This window comes from Electrona antarctica, assembly GCF_951216825.1.
Source record: "Electrona antarctica genome assembly, chromosome: 7".
NCBI classification, from domain to species: Eukaryota; Metazoa; Chordata; class Actinopteri; order Myctophiformes; family Myctophidae; genus Electrona; species Electrona antarctica.
The window spans coordinates 37,089,725-37,109,531 of record NC_136812.1 but is presented as its reverse complement, the minus strand read 5'-3'; the positions used below and the strand labels follow the sequence as shown (position 1 = coordinate 37,109,531).

Sequence of the window (19,807 nt, the reverse complement as noted above, 5' to 3'; positions counted from 1 at the left end):
CATCCTATTTTTGATGTGCACCGCATCATGGTACGTCACACCAACCGTGAGCTGAAATCCAAGAACATTGTGTGATCTGATGAAGGCAGACTTCACAAATACAGCATCCATTGCTGTACAGTATGTGTCATCATCCCATCAACCTGCATGCAGCCTGATCCATTTATAATGTTGTGGGAGGGACATGTTCAGCTTCTCCTTAGCACAGTGAAGAACAGGAATAGTATGGCAGACAGATGCATACTTGAAGGCCGGTCGAGTATCTTATATTCTCTGTGTGACATAAAGTGCAACCAAGTATAGATCAGGTCCCTGATTCAGACTCTAACTATATATATGCTGCAATGGTATGGCCAGCATTCTAAGAAGAACTCACATGTTTTAGTAAAAGTATCATTTTTTTAAATAACAGATCTACAAGATCCCATTGTGAGCTATTTTCAAATATCTAAAAAAAAAAATATATATATATATATATATATATATATAGGGCTGACGTGGTTAGTGTGATTTGTAATATCGTAATAATCAAAGTAACTATTAACTAACGTTTTTATATAATTGTATAGTAAAAGTAGATTAGCAGAGATGTAGTGAAGTAGAAGTAAAAGTATTGAAAAGTGAAAATACCTCAAAATTACCGTACTTGAGTAAATGTATTTAGTTACTTTACACCACTGCAAACTGCAGAAAGGCACAAACATGTACATGCCTTACGGCAGCAATGTCCTGGCATGACATGTTCCAATGCTCCAAAGGCTTTTGAAAATCCTAGATCTACAAGCTCACTGCACGTGACGTCACATCGTGTCGTGAGCATGTAGATCTAGGATTTTCGGTAATAGGGCATATTTAATGTTTTGCAAACAGTGGAATCTGCAGTGTGAACGCAGCTCAGTAGCAGCCCACAGCACATAATGTTCTCTCCACACTACTCTGCACACACACACACACACACACACACACACACACACACACACACACACACACACACACACACACACACACACACACACACACACACACACACACACACACAGAGAGAGAGAGCCTTATCACAACCCAACAGCCAGCAAGCTTGGTTAGACTGCAATCACATTATTAATCAGACACATTGTGTTGGTTCAAATGTCACTGCTCAGCCTGACCGCTCACTGGACCCACTCCAGCTCTCATTTAAGAAACTATGCAGGACTTATTGGTATCAGCAGATACTCAGTATCAGGCGTTCATGGCGTGGATGGTGTTGGAGCGCGGTGATGATTGTGGTGTTGAATGTGATGGTGGTGGTGTTGAATGTGATGGTGGGTGGTGTTGAATGTGATGATGGTGGTGTTGAATTTGATGACGGTGGTGTTGAATGTGATGGTGGTGGTGTTGAATGTGATGGTGGTGGTGTTGAATGTGATGGTGGTGGTGTTGAATGTGATGGTGGTGGTGTTGAATGTGATGGTGGTGTTGAATGTGATGGTGGTGGTGTTGAATGTGATGGTGGTGGTGTTGAATGTGATGATGGTGGTGTTGAATGTGATGATGGTGGTGTTGAATGTGATGGTGGTGGTGTTGAATGTGATGGTGGTGGTGTTGAATGTGATGGTGGTGGTGGTGAATGTGATGGTGGTGTTGAATGTGATGGTGGTGGTGTTGAATGTGATGGTGGTGTTGAATGTGATGGTGGTGGTGTTGAATGTGATGGTGGTGGTGTTGAATGTGATGGTGGTGTTGAATGTGATGGTGGTGGTGTTGAATGTGATGGTGGTGGTGTTGAATGTGATGGTGGTGTTGAATGTGATGATGGTGGTGTTGAATGTGATGATGGTGGTGTTGAATGTGATGGTGGTGGTGTTGAATGTGATGATGGTGGTGTTGAATGTGATGGTGGTGGTGTTGAATGTGATGGTGGTGGTGTTGAATGTGATGGTGGTGGTGTTGAATGTGATGGTGGTGGTGTTGAATGTGATGATGGTGGTGGTGTTGAATGTGATGATGGTGGTGTTGAATGTGATGATGGTGGTGTTGAATGTGATGATGGTGGTGGTGCTGAATGTGATGATGGTGGTGTTGAATGTGATGGTGGTGGTGTTGAATGTGATGGTGGTGGTGTTGAATGTGATGATGGTGGTGGTGTTGAATGTGATGGTGGTGGTGTTGAATGTGATGATGGTGGTGGTGTTGAATGTGATGGTGGTGTTGAATGTGATGGTGGTGGTGTTGAATGTGATGGTGGTGGTGTTGAATGTGATGATGGTGGTGTTGAATGTGGTGGTGGTGGTGTTGAATGTGATGATGGTGGTGGTGTTGAATGTGATGGTGGTGGTGTTGAATGTGATGATGGTGGTGGTGTTGAATGTGATGATGGTGGTGTTGAATGTGATGGTGGTGTTGAATGTGATGGTGGTGTTGAATGTGATGGTGGTGGTGTTGAATGTGATGGTGGTGGTGTTGAATGTGATGATGGTGGTGGTGTTGAATGTGATGATGGTGGTGTTGAATGTGATGGTGGTGGTGTTGAATGTGATGATGGTGGTGGTGTTGAATGTGATGATGGTGGTGTTGAATGTGATGGTGGTGGTGTTGAATGTGATGATGGTGGTGGTGTTGAATGTGATGATGGTGGTGGTGTTGAATGTGATGATGGTGTTAGTGTTGAATGTGATGATGGTGGTGTTGAATGTGATGGTGGTGGTGTTGAATGTGATGGTGGTGGTGTTGAATGTGATGATGGTGGTGTTGAATGTGATGATGGTGGTGTTGAATGTGATGGTGGTGGTGTTGAATGTGATGATGATGGTGGTGGTGTTGAATGTGATGGTGGTGGTGTTGAATGTGATGATGGTGGTGGTGTTGAATGTGATGGTGGTGGTGTTGAATGTGATGGTGGTGGTGTTGAATGTGATGGTGGTGGTGTTGAATGTGATGGTGGTGGTGTTGAATGTGATGATGGTGGTGTTGAATGTGATGGTGGTGGTGTTGAATGTGATGGTGGTGGTGTTGAATGTGATGATGGTGGTGGTGTTGAATGTGATGATGATGGTGTTGAATGTGATGGTGGTGGTGTTGAATGTGATGGTGGTGGTGTTGAATGTGATGATGGTGGTGGTATTGAATGTGATGATGGTGGTGTTGAATGTGATGGTGGTGGTATTGGATGTGATGGTGGTGGTGTTGAATGTGATGGTGGTGGTGTTGAATGTGATGGTGGTGGTGTTGAATGTGATGATGGTGGTGTTGAATGTGATGGTGGTGGTATTGGATGTGATGATGGTGGTGTTGAATGTGATGATGGTGGTGTTGAATGTGATGATGGTGGTGGTATTGAATGTGATGATGGTGGTGGTGAATGTGATGATGGTGGTGTTGAATGTGATGGTGGTGGTGTTGAATGTGATGATGGTGGTGGTGTTGAATGTGATGATGGTGGTGTTGAATGTGATGATGGTGGTGTTGAATGTGATGATGGTGGTGGTGTTGAATGTGATGGTGGTGGTGTTGAATGTGATGATGGTGGTGGTGTTGAATGTGATGATGGTGGTGTTGAATGTGATGATGGTGGTGTTGAATGTGATGGTGGTGGTGGTGAATGTGATGATGGTGGTGGTGTTGAATGTGATGATGGTGGTGGTGTTGAATGTGATGATGGTGGTGTTGAATGTGATGATGGTGGTGTTGAATGTGATGGTGGTGGTGGTGAATGTGATGATGGTGGTGTTGAATGTGATGATGGTGGTGGTGTTGAATGTGATGATGGTGGTGTTGAATGTGATGGTGGTGGTGTTGAATGTGATGATGGTGGTGTTGAATGTGATGGTGGTGGTGTTGAATGTGATGATGGTGGTGTTGAATGTGATGGTGGTGGTGTTGAATGTGATGATGGTGGTGGTGTTGAATGTGATGATGGTGGTGTTGAATGTGATGATGGTGGTGTTGAATGTGATGGTGGTGGTGTTGAATGTGATGATGGTGGTGGTATTGAATGTGATGATGGTGGTGTTGAATGTGATGATGGTGGTGTTGAATGTGATGGTGGTGGTGTTGAATGTGATGATGGTGGTGGTGTTGAATGTGATGATGGTGGTGTTGAATGTGATGATGGTGGTGTTGAATGTGATGGTGGTGGTGGTGAATGTGATGATGGTGGTGTTGAATGTGATGATGGTGGTGGTGTTGAATGTGATGATGGTGGTGTTGAATGTGATGGTGGTGGTGTTGAATGTGATGATGGTGGTGTTGAATGTGATGGTGGTGGTGTTGAATGTGATGATGGTGGTGTTGAATGTGATGGTGGTGGTGTTGAATGTGATGATGGTGGTGTTGAATGTGATGGTGGTGGTGTTGAATGTGATGGTGGTGGTGTTGAATGTGATGATGGTGGTGTTGAATGTGATGGTGGTGGTGTTGAATGTGATGGTGGTGTTGAATGTGATGGTGGTGGTGTTGAATGTGATGGTGGTGGTGAATGTGATGGTGGTGGTGTTGAATGTGATGGTGGTGGTGTTGAATGTGATGGTGGTGGTGTTGAATGTGATGGTGGTGGTGTTGAATGTGTTGGTGGTGGTGTTGAATGTGATGGTGGTGGTGTTGAATGTGATGGTGGTGTTGAATGTGATGATGGTGGTGTTGAATGTGATGATGGTGGTGTTGAATGTGATGGTGGTGGTGTTGAATGTGATGGTGGTGGTGTTGAATGTGATGGTGGTGTTGAATGTGATGATGGTGGTGTTGAATGTGATGATGGTGGTGTTGAATGTGATGATGGTGGTGTTGAATGTGATGATGGTGGTGTTGAATGTGATGGTGGTGGTGTTGAATGTGATGGTGGTGGTGTTGAATGTGATGGTGGTGTTGAATGTGATGATGGTGGTGTTGAATGTGATGATGGTGGTGTTGAATGTGATGATGGTGGTGTTGAATGTGATGATGGTGGTGTTGAATGTGATGATGGTGGTGTTGAATGTGATGATGGTGGTGTTGAATGTGATGATGGTGGTGTTGAATGTGATGATGGTGGTGTTGAATGTGATGGTGGTGGTGTTGAATGTGATGGTGGTGTTGAATGTGATGATGGTGGTGTTGAATGTGATGATGGTGGTGTTGAATGTGATGGTGGTGGTGTTGAATGTGATGGTGGTGGTGTTGAATGTGATGGTGGTGGTGTTGAATGTGATGGTGGTGTTGAATGTGATGATGGTGGTGTTGAATGTGATGGTGGTGGTGTTGAATGTGATGGTGGTGGTGTTGAATGTGATGGTGGTGGTGTTGAATGTGATGGTGGTGTTGAATGTGATGGTGGTGGTGTTGAATGTGATGATGGTGGTGTTGAATGTGATGGTGGTGGTGTTGAATGTGATGGTGGTGGTGTTGAATGTGATGGTGGTGGTGTTGAATGTGTTGGTGGTGGTGTTGAATGTGATGGTGGTGGTGTTGAATGTGATGGTGGTGGTGTTGAATGTGTTGGTGGTGGTGTTGAATGTGATGGTGGTGTTGAATGTGATGATGGTGGTGTTGAATGTGTTGGTGGTGGTGTTGAATGTGATGGTGGTGGTGTTGAATGTGATGGTGGTGGTGTTGAATGTGATGATGGTGGTGTTGAATGTGATGGTGGTGGTGTTGAATGTGATGGTGGTGGTGTTGAATGTGATGGTGGTGGTGTTGAATGTGATGGTGGTGGTGTTGAATGTGATGGTGGTGGTGTTGAATGTGATGGTGGTGGTGTTTTATGTGATGGTGGTGGTGTTGAATGTGATGGTGGTGGTGTTGAATGTGATGGTGGTGGTGTTGAATGTGATGGTGGTGGTGTTGAATGTGATGGTGGTGGTGTTGAATGTGATGATGGTGGTGTTGAATGTGATGATGGTGGTGTTGAGAATAGCGCTTGATGTCTTTAGCACTCTCATTAGAAGGCGGGTGTAAGTTAACCTGACTCCGCCAGATGGGGCAGCAGAGAGTACACTGGGTTCCCCACTCCTGCTCCCATCTGGGAACTCTCAGGCAGACTTGATGCTCCGGCCACCAAACGGCCTGGCCAATCAGCGGCAGCTAGAGGCGGGATCAAGGCATACACAGTGCTGCCTTGCAGTGCTGCCAACTGGCGGAGTCAGGTTAGGTGTAAGTGCCATCCAACCGATTCTCTTGTTTCTTTGAAAGTGTCAATGTCTCGGAGCCATAGAGTAGAATCAGCTCAACGGTCGTCCTAAATATTTTTACTGGTGGTGTTGAATGTCATGGTGGTGTTGAAGGTGTTGAGTATGATGATGGTGATGGAGTTAACCGTGGTGGTGATGATGTTGGTTGTGTTGACGGTGTTGAAGTTGGTGTTGGTGGTGTTGATGGTGACATTCAACACCATCAGACAGAACGTTTATTATTTTGATTTGTTTTACTAAGAAATTATTATTATGTAATAAATATTATTATTATAGACACATAGCATTGTATGTGTTTGAAGGACTAGATACGTTACTACCAACAAGTTGCACGTTGTCGTCTCTGGTCTCTCTCTCTCTCTCTCTCTCTCTCTCTCTCTCTCTCTGTATCTATCTCTGTATCTCTCGCTCTGTATCTCTTTCTCTCTCTGCAGTGAAACACACAGCCCAGAGGTGGTGGGAGAACTTTGATCGTGCTGATGCAACACATGAGCTGCTCACTCACTCACTCTTTATTCTTCACTGTCGACTCCGATATTTCATTTACGACCGCAGGATGTTCACTATCTTCTTGCGTGTCTCTGATCTCACTTTCGTTTGAGCCTCTCCTCTCCTCTCCTCTCCTCTCCTCTCCTCTCCTCTCCTCTCCTCTCCTCTCCTCTCCTCTCCTCTCCTCTCCTCTCCTCTCCTCTCCTCTCCTCTCCTCTCCTCTCCTCTATTCTCTCATCGGGCAGTAAGACGGTGAGTGTGTATGTAGTTAGTACGTATCAGAGCAGAGCTGTGTGCTCCCCTGGAGGAAGACACTTAACTCTGTAAATACCCTGTCTCGATCAATGTTTCATGTGTGTGTGTGTGTGTGTGTGTGTGTGTGTGTGTGTGTGTGTGTGTGTGTGTGTGTGTGTGTGTGTGTGTGTGTGTGTGTGTGTGTGTGTGTGTGTGTGTGTGTGTGCGTGCGTGCATGCCCCCAAGCAGAAGTTGTGCTGGGGTATGTGCGCGCGGTGCATGGCGACAGTGCTGAGGGGCAGGGGAGGAAATGGAAATGTAATTGGATTGTCACAGGATGCAGTTTGTGAAGAGAGCCCGGCCTGCCCCCGCAGGAGACATTACACACACTGCTGCATTAGCATTAGCTCTCGCAAGAAGGAAAAAAGTGCACGCAAATGCCAACATAGGCTATAATACGGTTTCTCTTTTCTCTCTCTATTCAGTCCTAGTCAGTTACGGGTCTTGGCAGTCTATTCTATAACCCACCCTGCATGTCACCCAGATGAGGAGACATGCAGGGTGGGTTGTTTTTCCTCATGCTGACCCACGCTGACCATAAACAGAGGCTGAGAAGATTCTGATAGTCAGATTATGCAAGTCAACTGGCGGTCAAATACAGTTACGTATGTGTCTGAGTCTAATACTGACAACGACATGAACCACTTTCAACCTCTTGTCCCATATTGTTAACATGCCATTATAGGAGAAGGTTAGCAAAAAAGTGGCACATATAGCAGATATATACAAGATTTACAATGTGCTATTCTAAATTATTTCTTTGTTATTGTTCATATTGCTGATACAATGTTGAGCATCCAAAAATCGAAATAATTTGACTCTCATTGTATTGGTATAGGCTATAAGATGTGTTGAGTGAGTGGTCTACATATTGACAACAGCTAGGGGGCATGCTGGGAGATGTAGGATATAGGACAGAGTATTGAGGTCAGGGGCAGGACAGATGAACACCTGGCCAATCCACCCACCATGCTGTCCGGATTACATCAGGTGGTCTCATATGCTCTGCCTTTTTCTCTCTCTGACAGCGCCTCTCTGTCACACACACACATGCACATGCATGCGCCATGCGCGCACACATATAAACACGCATGTCTTGATGATATTTGCATGTTGCGTGTTCTATTAAGATAAATAAACATGCAAGGGGGATTTGTTGTGGCTCTGATGGAATCCGTCACGGAGGAAAATGTGTGTCATGTAATCTGAATTCAAGCAAATCTGGGAGCAATCCATCATAACAGTCACATAGCACTCAGCATTTTCAACTGTCAACTGCAGTGGCAGATAGCCAAGGACCCAATCAAACACAATAGAACACTCAGGTACAAATGACAAATTAAAGTAAACACAAGTGAAAGTGAGTGATGGAAAGCATATGAGGGCAAGTGTGCTGCGCATTCTCTTGTTCCCAGAAGACAAAGTGAACTTAACAGCTCTGGAGCCCTTTGGAAAATATCTTTTTTCACAATGACAACGGCCTGCGGAGCGAACTCTGCAGGGTCTGCTGACTATGAAAATAGCTTTAACCAAAAAGCACAGCCATGTAAGTAGCACAGAATGTGTCTAATGACTGAGCCTGGAAAAATCTGGATGCATCTGAGTTTGTAATTATAATGAGATTTGGATGATGTCAATATGACACATTTTGTCACTGACTATTTCACTGTTTTCAGCGAGGTGGAAAATCAATTGATTGTATATGTGTGTATTTGTAGTGGAGCATGAGCACAAGCATCAAGCGGAATGTGCCGCTGCTGTATCTGGTGGAATTCAACGTTTTAACTCATACAGTGGATCAAGCCGTCAATCTGGGTGCTCCTGTAAAAAAAAGTGCCTATACATGGACAAAATAGGGAAGCTAGGTTACTTGAAAGGTCTCAGCTTCACAAATATGTGAATCTAAATATGCCATCATTTACATCATTGCCACTGTTTACAAATTGTACGCATTTTTGTTAACAAATATCGGCGATCCAGTGACATTATGTTGTCACGGGGCCCCTGAATTCCAAGCGGCTTGACTGCCAGAGCGTAAACAACACACTCAAAGACGTGACCAGTTCTTAACGACAGATATGCATGCAGCACCGGCACTGGACGCACATGTACACGTGCAACTAATTCGTCACAAACAACAAGACACACAAGCACAAGCGGAGACGTGCACAAAGCTTAACGGCGGATCCATGCACAGGCAAAATCCCTCTAAGTGTTAAACACAAGGGTGTTGCTGTGAACGAACCACACGTGGTGCACTGGTGCTATGTGGTGAGCGAGCCACAAATCACAAAGCCAAGCGGATGGGATCGATCTTCAGCCAGACCTTATGCTCCATCCCCGCAGAGGAGCAAGCCTCTGGCCTCCACTGATAACTCCATCGGAGACCAGTCCCCCTGGGAGCCCCCCTATTCGCCCCCCACCCCCCTCCTTGCCCCAGCTCACCTCTCCATCATCTCATTAATACACCCACGCTGCATGTGGAGAAGGAGAGGAAGCCCAGGGAATGGACGAGAGAGAAAGAGAGTGGAGATACAAGAACAGAGAAGAGATGTCAGATGGGGGAAGTATAATAGTGTAGGACAGTGGTTCTCAATGTGGGGTCCTTGGTCCTACGGGGGTCCTTGAGGCCATTTCAGGTTTCAGGTAAATATAGCATAGAAATCGGCTTAACCATGTAAACCCAATTTTATTTGAAAATAGCTATATAGCTGTTTTTTATTTAAATCTAGAAATATTGAATAATTCTGAACATTTTTAAGTGCACAAATCTTCTCTTATGGCGGTCCCTGGCACAAAGGATTTCAGATGGGGGCCCGCGGCCAAATACATAATTATTCATTTTGTGACATGAAAATGTTTGAGAACCATTGTTGGTATAAGAACCTGGCAATAATAGGAGAACCAAGGAGTGCTGAAAACGGGAGAACACAAATAAACCGAGACAGAAGACACTAAGTAAAGAAAGATGTTCGGGGGAGACTTCTATAGGTCGAGGTTACATAACATGGAGCCCATGTTTACTCTGTGCTTGCATAGTGTGGGGATGTGGAGCTGGATGAAGTAATTATCCCAGAGGCCTTTGGGCTGGGCGAGTGTTAATGAGCGCTAATGAAAATGGGTCCAGACTGCAGAGAGAAACCAACGTGCCTTTAATGATATGTAAACAGAGAGGAGTGTGGGCACTGGGCCCTATGGGCTCCATTTTCGTTCGAGCTTTCTAAATACCCCCACTAAAGTTGGTATTTTGGTTACCTGTCTAAATCCCTAAAACACCTCTGTTACCCGTTACATTATGTGTGGTTTGTGGTTTGGGCGTTACAATAATTAAACCAATTACTGTGCCACATTCCATTGCCTTTAAGAGATCCCTTATCCATTGCCGTTATGCCCAGTAAGTCAAATAACTTCTTTGGCTAGACATAAACACAATGGACACAAGGAAGTGATAGGCACTCACTTCTGCTGATTATAGGAAAATTACAAAGAGATGACCAAAATAGCAATTTACAATAGGGGAAAGCGTGCCAACACGCCTATGACCATGCACACCTCTAGGCGCAAATACCGGTGTCGGCATAATAGATAGCGGGTGACGCTGGACCAAAATACCATTTAGGGACAGAGCAAGCTCCTATACTCGTTCGTTTTTTTGGGCAGCGGCTGACTTGCGGGCTGTATAATCTGGGACTCCTCCACTGTGAGTACACAGTTTCAGGGCACTTCAAATGTGCCAAAGACTAAACAGTTTCTTTGCCACCCAACAGGCCGAAGGCATCGACTAACCGTTCGCACCGGTCTCCGCGGTCATCACATCATCACTTTCCCTTTGTTGAGTCATGGCCGCCGTCTCCTACCTAGGCCTGTCACAATCCTTTGTTTAAAGTATAAAAATAATGTTTTTGTCATACTTGTCCTGTGCATTTTTTTAATTACCAGGCAAACAGAAATGTATTCTCTATTCATATGTTCCAATGTTCAATGCCACAAACACAATTCAATCGTTAAATCGCGATTCATTCACGTGACAATCAATCGTCAACTTCAATGTGTAAACCGCGACCCACCTGCTGCTCTTGATGTGTCCCTCCAGGTCCCCGCGGCACATGGTCTCGTCGCAGTGCGCCGAGAAGGGGCAGGCCACGGTCAGCTTGTCCAGCAGCTTGTGCACCAGCAGACTGGGCTTGCGGCAGTTCTGCAGCATGAGTGCCGCGCGGCAGACGGGGCAGAAGTCGCTCTCTAGCAGGAAGCTGGTCAGGCACTCCTGGCAGTAGGTGTGTCCGCAGGGCGTGTCCAGCGGCCGGATGAGCGGCTGCAGGCAGATGTGGCAGATGAGGTCGTCGTCCACCTCGTCCCTGTAGCTGTACTCGTGGTTCTCCTCCAGCAGGTGGCGCTGGCCGCACGAGTGGCACAGGTCAGAGGGCGGGGGGGACGCTAGCAGGCTGAAGTCGGACGGGGAGAGGGGCGGGGCGGTGGCCGCCGCGGACATGGCCGCGGCGCCTTCGGAAATGTCGGAGCCGTCCAGGGCGCTCATGGGGTCGGTCCAGTCCAGTCCGGGTTCGGTGGTCGGGGTCCGGTGGTCGGGGTCCGGTGGTCGGGGTCTGGGGGTCCGGGTTCAGTGGTCCGGGTTCGGTGGTCGGGGTCCGGTGGTCGGGGTCCGGTGGTCGGGGTCCCGGTGATGCTGTCAGCGGTGACGGAGGGCCGTGGGGTGCTGTGAGGAAGGGAAATAATAGGAGTAGAAGTAGAGAGAGAGAGAGAGAGAGAGAGAGAGAGAGAGAGATGCTTATCATGCCAATTAAACAGGTTATGATTAATGTTCATAAGTTAGTTTCCCTATAGACGCAGTGGGATGAGATACAATTCACACGCCCACCCACCCATAGATACTGTACGCCCAGGCACGCACGCACGCACGCACGCACGCACGCACGCACGCACGCACAGGCACACGCAGACACAAGGCAAAGAGCAATGAGACACGCCAAATTCTAAATGACGGAACGGTTGCGCAAAGACCCGCCCGGCAGTGGGTCTTTGTGCTAGTTAAGTATTTTTGTAAAAGTCTACAGTATGTATATCCATAAAATAAGCAAGCAGCACGCGCAGACAATACACTAGTTCTTTCTTTCAATCATTTTATTATTATTATTATGTATTATTATATTTTCACAATCTGATACACAGATACGCCGGCTACTTTCTAATGTTTTGATAATTCATGTGACAGATGTATGCATATGACGGTATAGAGTTTCAAACTACTGTATTTAAGAAGAATATGATCAGGTAATATAATTGTGAAAATAATAATAATAATACAATGATTGAAATAAAGAACTAGTGAATTGTTTGCTAGCGTGCTGCTTGTTTATGTTATGGATATACATACTGTACAACTTTGTCATCAAAACAACAAAAAATACTTATAACTCGCATATTTTTTTCTGCTCAGTCTGTGTCTCATAGGAGGACTGTGGGCAGTTTAGAAACCGTCTTCCAGTGACATCATCATTAGGCAGATTGTTTTTTAAACAAGATCTTTTTACAAAAATGTTTAGATTTTCATTATCGTGAGAACGATGGCTTCCATTTTCGCATTGCAACTTTTCAGGACTAGAAAGCCTGCAGTTTCTATTAGCTTGTATTCCCCATCGATGATGTCACTGGAGGACAGTTTCTGAACTGCCCACAGCCCTCCTATGAGACACAGACAGAGTAGAGAAAAAAATTGCGCCATTTTTTCATGATTATTAGTGAGGACCTATTATATGAAGATAGGTTGAAAAGTGGTGAAGTGGTCCTTTAATGACTTTACTTTTTTTTGCGATTTCAATTTTTTTCCACTTTGATTTTCTCAGCTGGCACCAAGGGCTGATATCGACCTATACTGAGAAAGTCTGTTTTTCCCCCTGGTTTTCTCTGAGATACAGAAACATCAATACATCTCATCTCACGGGCAGCAGGCGCAGAGACAGACGGTGTGCTAGTAGCCTATGATGTATGTCTCTGGCTCTCACCACACTGCACACCGCATGGGCTTTTAACAAACCATGTGGTTCACTCTTAGCGGCGCACGCTTGGTGTGACACGACTTCAGACAGTCATACAGTAGGCCAGGGGTGGCAGTGGCTCACGGGTAGAGTGGCCGCATGGCAAGCGGAAAGTTCCCAGTTCGATACCGGGCTCTCCCAGAGTTAGTGTCGAAGTGTCCTTGAGCAAGACGTTCCCGATGAGCAGGTTGGTGCCTTGCATGGTTTCCTCCATGGTGAATGTAATGCACAATCTATGTAAAGCACCTTGGATAAAGGCGCTATATAAATACACCAAATTGTGTGTGCTACTTGCTATCTACATTACGTACTTATGTGCATGTACCACCACCAATATAGGTGTTCATGTTGCACCGTAGGAGTATATAGCCGGATCTATCCAGCTGACCAGTTGCTCCTGACTGCGCCCACAACTAGTTACAGGTCCAGAGGTGAACAAGCCTTTTCAATGGCCGGCCCCAGCCTCTGGAACAGTCTGACCCTACATATTAGGTCTGCTCGCTCCTTAGTGGCTTTCAAATCTTCCCCTGAAACTAATTTCTTCTCTCTGGCCTTTAACTCTGTCTGATCGTATAAGCCTGGGCCTTAAGTCTTGGTTCGCATCTTGGCTTATGTTCTGCTTAAACTGTGTAATTGCTATCTTTTGTTTTGTTGTTATTGCGACCGAAGGTCGCATTTACTATGAAATCCTGCGTCTCGTGTCCGTCACACCACCATATGGTTGCCAATCCATCATGCCTTGGGAGCTAGCAGCTAATCTTAAAGATGGAGTGCCGTGTTTATGAGGTGACAGTACTTCATTAGACCACTTTGTGTGGTTGTACATCACGTGAAATCATGGAGACCCTTAACGCCTCCATATATGGCCACGCCTCATGACATCACGCCTCATGACATCACGCCTCGTGACACGTCACGCCACCATATATATATATATATATATATATATATATATATATATGATATAAGATCACGACACTGACCTCATCTAACCCTGCATAACTATACATGGAGAAGACTGGATCATCACGTAGATCTGCATATATGGACCCCATCAGACCCTGTACACTCAAGACACACTCCATATATGGCCAGTACAGAATTCATTCCATATGTTATTGCAGTCGCAGTAAACTATGGAATCATGCATTTCCTGTCAGTGTGTTGGTTGGTCGGGCACGTGACATCACGTGACATCATCAGGGATGGTGCACGTGACATCACGTGACATCATCAGGGATGGAGCACGTGACATCACGTGACATCATCAGGGATGGAGCATGTGACATCACGTGACATCACGTGACATCATCAGGGATGGAGCACGTGACATCACGTGACATCACGTGACATCATCAGGGTTGGAGCACGTGACATCACGTGACATCATCAGGGATGGAGCATGTGACATCACGTGACATCACGTGACATCATCAGGGATGGAGCACGTGACATCACGTGACATCATCAGGGATGAATCACGTGACATCACGTGACATCATCAGGGATGGAGCACGTGACATCACGTGACATCATCAGGGATGGAGCATGTGACATCACATGACATCATCAGGGATGGAGATCCCTGATGTCATCAATATTAAGCCCATATATGGAGATCCTTAATGAATACGTTTGACTTGATTTGATTTATAATGAATCACCATAAAATAATAAAACTAAACTTTATTCTAGACACATTATACAGTACACCAGAAAAGCGCAAGCCAGAAATAGCCAATCTACAAGCTCTGTTGTGACAACTTGTGAGCTTGTAGGTCAGCTATTTCTGGCATGATGCACTACACCGGCAACAAACTATATGGAGGCCGTGCTGTATGTGTGAGCGAGCGGTGAACGTGCCGTTACAGCCACGGCGTCGCTGAAACAGGTGGTCTCCCCGCGCTCACAATCCTCACATGACCGGGAGCAGATGGACGCAGCCAGACAGACGTCACCCTGGCAACACCCCCTCTAGCATGTATCTGGACCAACTACTGGCTCTTGGCCGCTTCTCAAGATTCACCATTCCTAATGGTTCCCTACCACAAATGCCACTGTCGGAGGGAAACCTTGCATGTCCGTAACTGTTATACTTTACAGTGAATGGAAAATTAAAAAATAACCTGTACAGTACGTGTTCCAAATGGGTCCGGGGTATAGTTCTTATTAAGTTAATATACTTTTCATTGGTTCGATATTTATAAAACCCACAGATATACGTACATAATAATCAGCGATTTCCACAGCTTTTGTGTGACAGCGTCATACAACGAATTAGGGCATTATGTTTACGGAAAGAAAACAATCATTTGAAATATGGAGATACAAGGTTTCCTTCCACCCAATAGCAACAACAAGAAATATGGACTCTACACATATGCTAAACATAACAATACTCAAACTCCTAATGAGCACAATTTTGCTCAACTAGGACCTCCTCGTGCGTCCCGCTAAGCTGCAGTGAAAACGTGTCTCTGACATGTGTGCGTGAATTCACGGCGGGAGTCCGTCTAGTGGTAAACACAAACAGTCCTCTCATGGGTCTCACACAGCAAATGTCTCCATGTTTGGATTGAAACACAGGCGGGGCTGTAAACAGTAAAGTTTTTTTCTTTCTTTTATTTATTTATTTTTTACAATCTTTTTTTTTGGCTTTTCTGCCTTTATTGATAGATACAAGTGAAGAATGACAGGAAAGAGGGATATAGACGGGGAGAGACATGCAGCAAAGATCGTCATGAATGGGACTCAGGCCAGAGACTATATGTGGCATGTGCCTGGACCACCCTCAGTGAGATGAAAAGGTACCACCTGGACATCCTGGGTATAAGTGAAAGTCACTGGACGGGCTCTGGACGTCAAGTCCTGCATGATGGGTCTGTCATCCTCCATTCGGGCCATTAAAACACCCACACACATGGTGTAGCCATCATAATCTCCAAGGAGAAAGCTAAAACCCTGCTTGAGTGGGAACCAGTAAGTGAGAGGCTGATCAGAGTACGTCTCAACTCAAAGTTCTGTAAACTCACCATCCTACAGTGCTACGCACCAACCAACGAGGCAGAGGAGGAGGTCAAAGAAGACTGGTATAAACAACATACCCAACATGACATGCTTCTCTTAACTGGTGACATGAATGCCAAAGTAGGAACCGATAACTCCAACAATGAGAGGGCAATGGGCAGGCACGGATGTGGCGAAAGGAACAACAATGGCGAACGTCTTGTCGATCTCTGCATGAGTAACAACCTGGTCATCGGAGGTACCATCTTCCCTCACAAGAACATCCATAAGCTCACGTGGCAGTCACCTGATGGTAGGACCATCAACCAAATCGACCACATTATCATCAATGGTAAATGGCGCAGGTCGCTGCAAGATGTTAGAGCTTACCGGGGAGCTGATGCCTTTAGTGACCACTACCTAATCGCTGCCACCATTAAACGCAAGTTGAAGAAGTCAATCCCACAAGGCCACCGGCAGAGGAAACTGGACATTGAAAAACTCCAGTATCCAAACAAAAACAAGGAGTTTGTGTTGGAACTCAGAAACCGCTTCAGCACACTAGAGGCTTCTTCTGAAATGATAGAAGAACCCACCGTAAGCAGCAAATGGAATGCCATCAAAAACATATACACCGAAACGGCAAAAAAGGTCCTGGGCTTCAAACAAAAAGGGGCCAAAGAATGGATATCGGCTGACACTTGGCAGAAAATCGAAGAGAGAAAGCAGTTGAAGGCAAAGGCTCTGAACACCAAGTCCCAAAGACTCCTCGAAAAAGCCAACATGTTCTATAAAAACATGGACAGAGAGGTAAAGAGGAGTGCGAGGAGAGACAAAAGGGTCTTTGTTGAACACCTGGCAAGTGAAGCTGAGAAGGCTGCAGCCTATGGAAACTTGGGCACAGTGTACAAGATAACCAAGCGTCTCTGCGGCAAATGTACAAACCAAACTGCCCATGTTATGGACAAGAATGGCAACATCTGTACAACAGAGCGCGAGCAAGCAGCCCGATGGGTTCAACACTTCCAGGAAGTACTCAACCTCCCTGAGCCAGAACAACCAGCCAACATCACAACAACATACAATATTCTGGACATCAACATCAATCCCCCTGACTCTGCTGAAATTAAAACCGCCATACAGACCCTGAAGGGTGGCAAAGCATGTGGCATTGATGCCATCCATGCCGAGATGCTGAAGGCCGACATTGTTACATCAACACGAGTGCTGACGGACCTCTTCCAAAACATCTGGAATAGTGACACCATCCCCGAAGATTGGTCCAAAGGTCTTATTGTCAAAATCCCTAAGAATGGCAACCTCAAGAACTGCGACAACTGGCGTGGAATCACACTTCTATCCATTCCAAGCAAAGTGTTCTGCAGAGTCCTTCTCAACAGGATGGAGACAGCCATTGACACCAGGCTTAGACAGGAGCCAGCAGTCTTCAGGAAGGGAAGAGGATGTACGGACCAGATCTTTGCACTGCGAAACATAATAGAGCAGTGCCTAGAATGGAACACACCCCTCTATATACATTTCGTGGACTTCAGGAAGGCTTTCGATAGTGTCCACCGAAACACCCTCTGGAAGATACTGCACTCCTATGGGATACCACCAAAGCTGATATCCATCATAAAAACATTCTATGAACATTTTGAGTGTAGTATCATCATGGGAAATAACCTTTCTGAGGCGTTTCCCGTGCAGTCCGGAGTGAGACAGGGGTGCATCATCTCTCCTATCCTCTTCCTTGTCGCCATTGACTGGATCACCACCAACACCACAGCTGACAGACCGAGAGGCATCCAGTGGACCCTATTCTCCCAGTTGGAAGATCTTGACTTCGCTGATGATCTTGCTCTCCTATCCACAAACCACAACAACATGCAGGCTAAAACTGACAGGCTTAACACCTTCGCCAGACAGGTCGGACTCGGTATTAACACCTCAAAAACACAAGTGTTGTGTGTGAACTCTACCCCCACACAACCCATCCTTGTCGATGAAAAACCACTTGAGTTTGTGGAAGATTTCACTTATCTGGGCAGCCTTATCAGTAAGGACAGTGGGGCATCAAAAGACATCAAAGCAAGGCTGGGAAAGGCTCAGGGTGCCTTCTCCCAACTCCGATCCATCTGGAGATCAAAACAATATAGCCTTAAAACGAAGATGCTCCTATACAACAGCAATGTCAAGTCTGTTCTGCTGTATGGTTCTGAGAGCTGGAGAGTGGTCAAAACAGACACTGGGAGAATAGAAGTGTTCCACAACAGATGCCTTTAGACGTATATGTCAGATCTATTGGCCGAATAAAATATCAAACAATGAACTGTACAAACAAACAGGGAGCCGGAGCATTACAAAGGACATTACACACAGACGCCTGAGATGGCTAGGACATGTACTGAGGATGGAGCAGGACTGCATCACAAAGGTGGCCTTACGATGGACACCAATGGAGAGCGTAAGTAAGTAAGTAAGCCTGGACCACTAGGCCAGCGGGCGCCGGATTCAACAGATTTAACCACTTAGTCTATATATGTTTTTATATTTCTGAAAACCATGTTGAGGACCACATTGCACCTCTAAAAATATGGATCCCAGATCTTATAGAAAGTGTCCAACTTGGAATGCAACATGCATGTATATTGTATTCACCACGGATACAGTCCATTATAATATTCCCTCAATGTGAAATCTCTTTGCCGGAAATAAGCAGAAACAAGCAGAAGATTGTAGGAAGCGTCACGTTGCAAACTTCCCCATGCAGGAACAGGGATACCAGGGCTCAATGGTTAACAAAGTTACACCTTTCATCCCAGCTGTGGGCTGCTGCTCTGCTCTGCCCGCTGAGGCCTACCCTGATCTACGCCTCCGCTGCACTTTCATCTCAACACCAAGGGAAGGTGAGAAAGAGAGAGATCGAGTCATGGGTATCCAGAGAACTCGCCGGTTTTCCGACTCGCTGCGGCTTAGTGCATTTTAGTTTTACTTCACGTTCATTTAAATTGCATTGAATTGAGAGAGAGAGGATAGTTGTTTTACACCAAAGTACCGAAACATTGTAATTTATTAGTAAATATTCTGAAATATCATTGGTACTATCATTGGTATTCATGACATACTCCCCTTTTTATCATTATCTAGCCGACCATTTAATTGCACAAAATATTTTGATCACTTTGGAAATTAACTATAACATCTGTACGTGGGTTTGACATACTACACTGATGAAGACATTGATGAAGAATTTCCGATGCGGCGAATTGGTAAACTGGCGCGTTCTCCGGTATCTAAAAGAGGAATGATGTGAAAATAAAAATGAAGGCGGTTTGTTTTCTCCCCCCCTAAACCTGCAGTGATCTGATGTGATCTGAAGTCAGTTGACGGAAATGCATTCTCATCCTATTGCCTCTCCTGAGAGGCTTTATTTTGAAGAGAGGCGATAAGTTAATGCTAATAGTGTTATAGGTAGTGGGTGGAACAGAATGTACAATCAGACTCCTCTGGAATGCAATCGAAGAAGAAGCACGGTCGGCAGCCAATCCAGCCGTTTCTCCATAATACGTACTGACCTCTATCTCAAACACACATTACCCGGACTATCATCCATGTTCTTTGAAATTGAGATCACACGTGTAGCGCTGCATGCTTCGACAGCCTCATCATTACAAACGTGTGTGTGCAAACACACAGGGACTAGGCACACGCATACATAGAGCGACAGACCGACAGAGATGCACCCACTCACCGACACACTCACTCACCGAATGTAGACACACACACACACGCACACACGCACGCACGCACACACGCACACAC

General features: G+C 45.6%; 1 protein-coding gene across 1 annotated transcript in view; it reads right to left on the bottom strand.

Annotated features, from left to right (window-relative positions):
* lnx1 (ligand of numb-protein X 1) overlaps positions 1-11,269 on the bottom strand; it is a 61,816-nt gene extending 50,547 nt beyond the window's left edge. Inside the window, exon 1 of the mRNA XM_079506819.1 lies at positions 10,994-11,269. Coding sequence (XP_079362945.1) covers positions 10,994-11,130 — 137 coding nt within the window. The 5' untranslated portion in view covers positions 11,131-11,269. The remainder of the gene's footprint in view (positions 1-10,993) is intronic.
* Between the last annotated feature and the right edge of the window lie 8,538 nt (positions 11,270-19,807).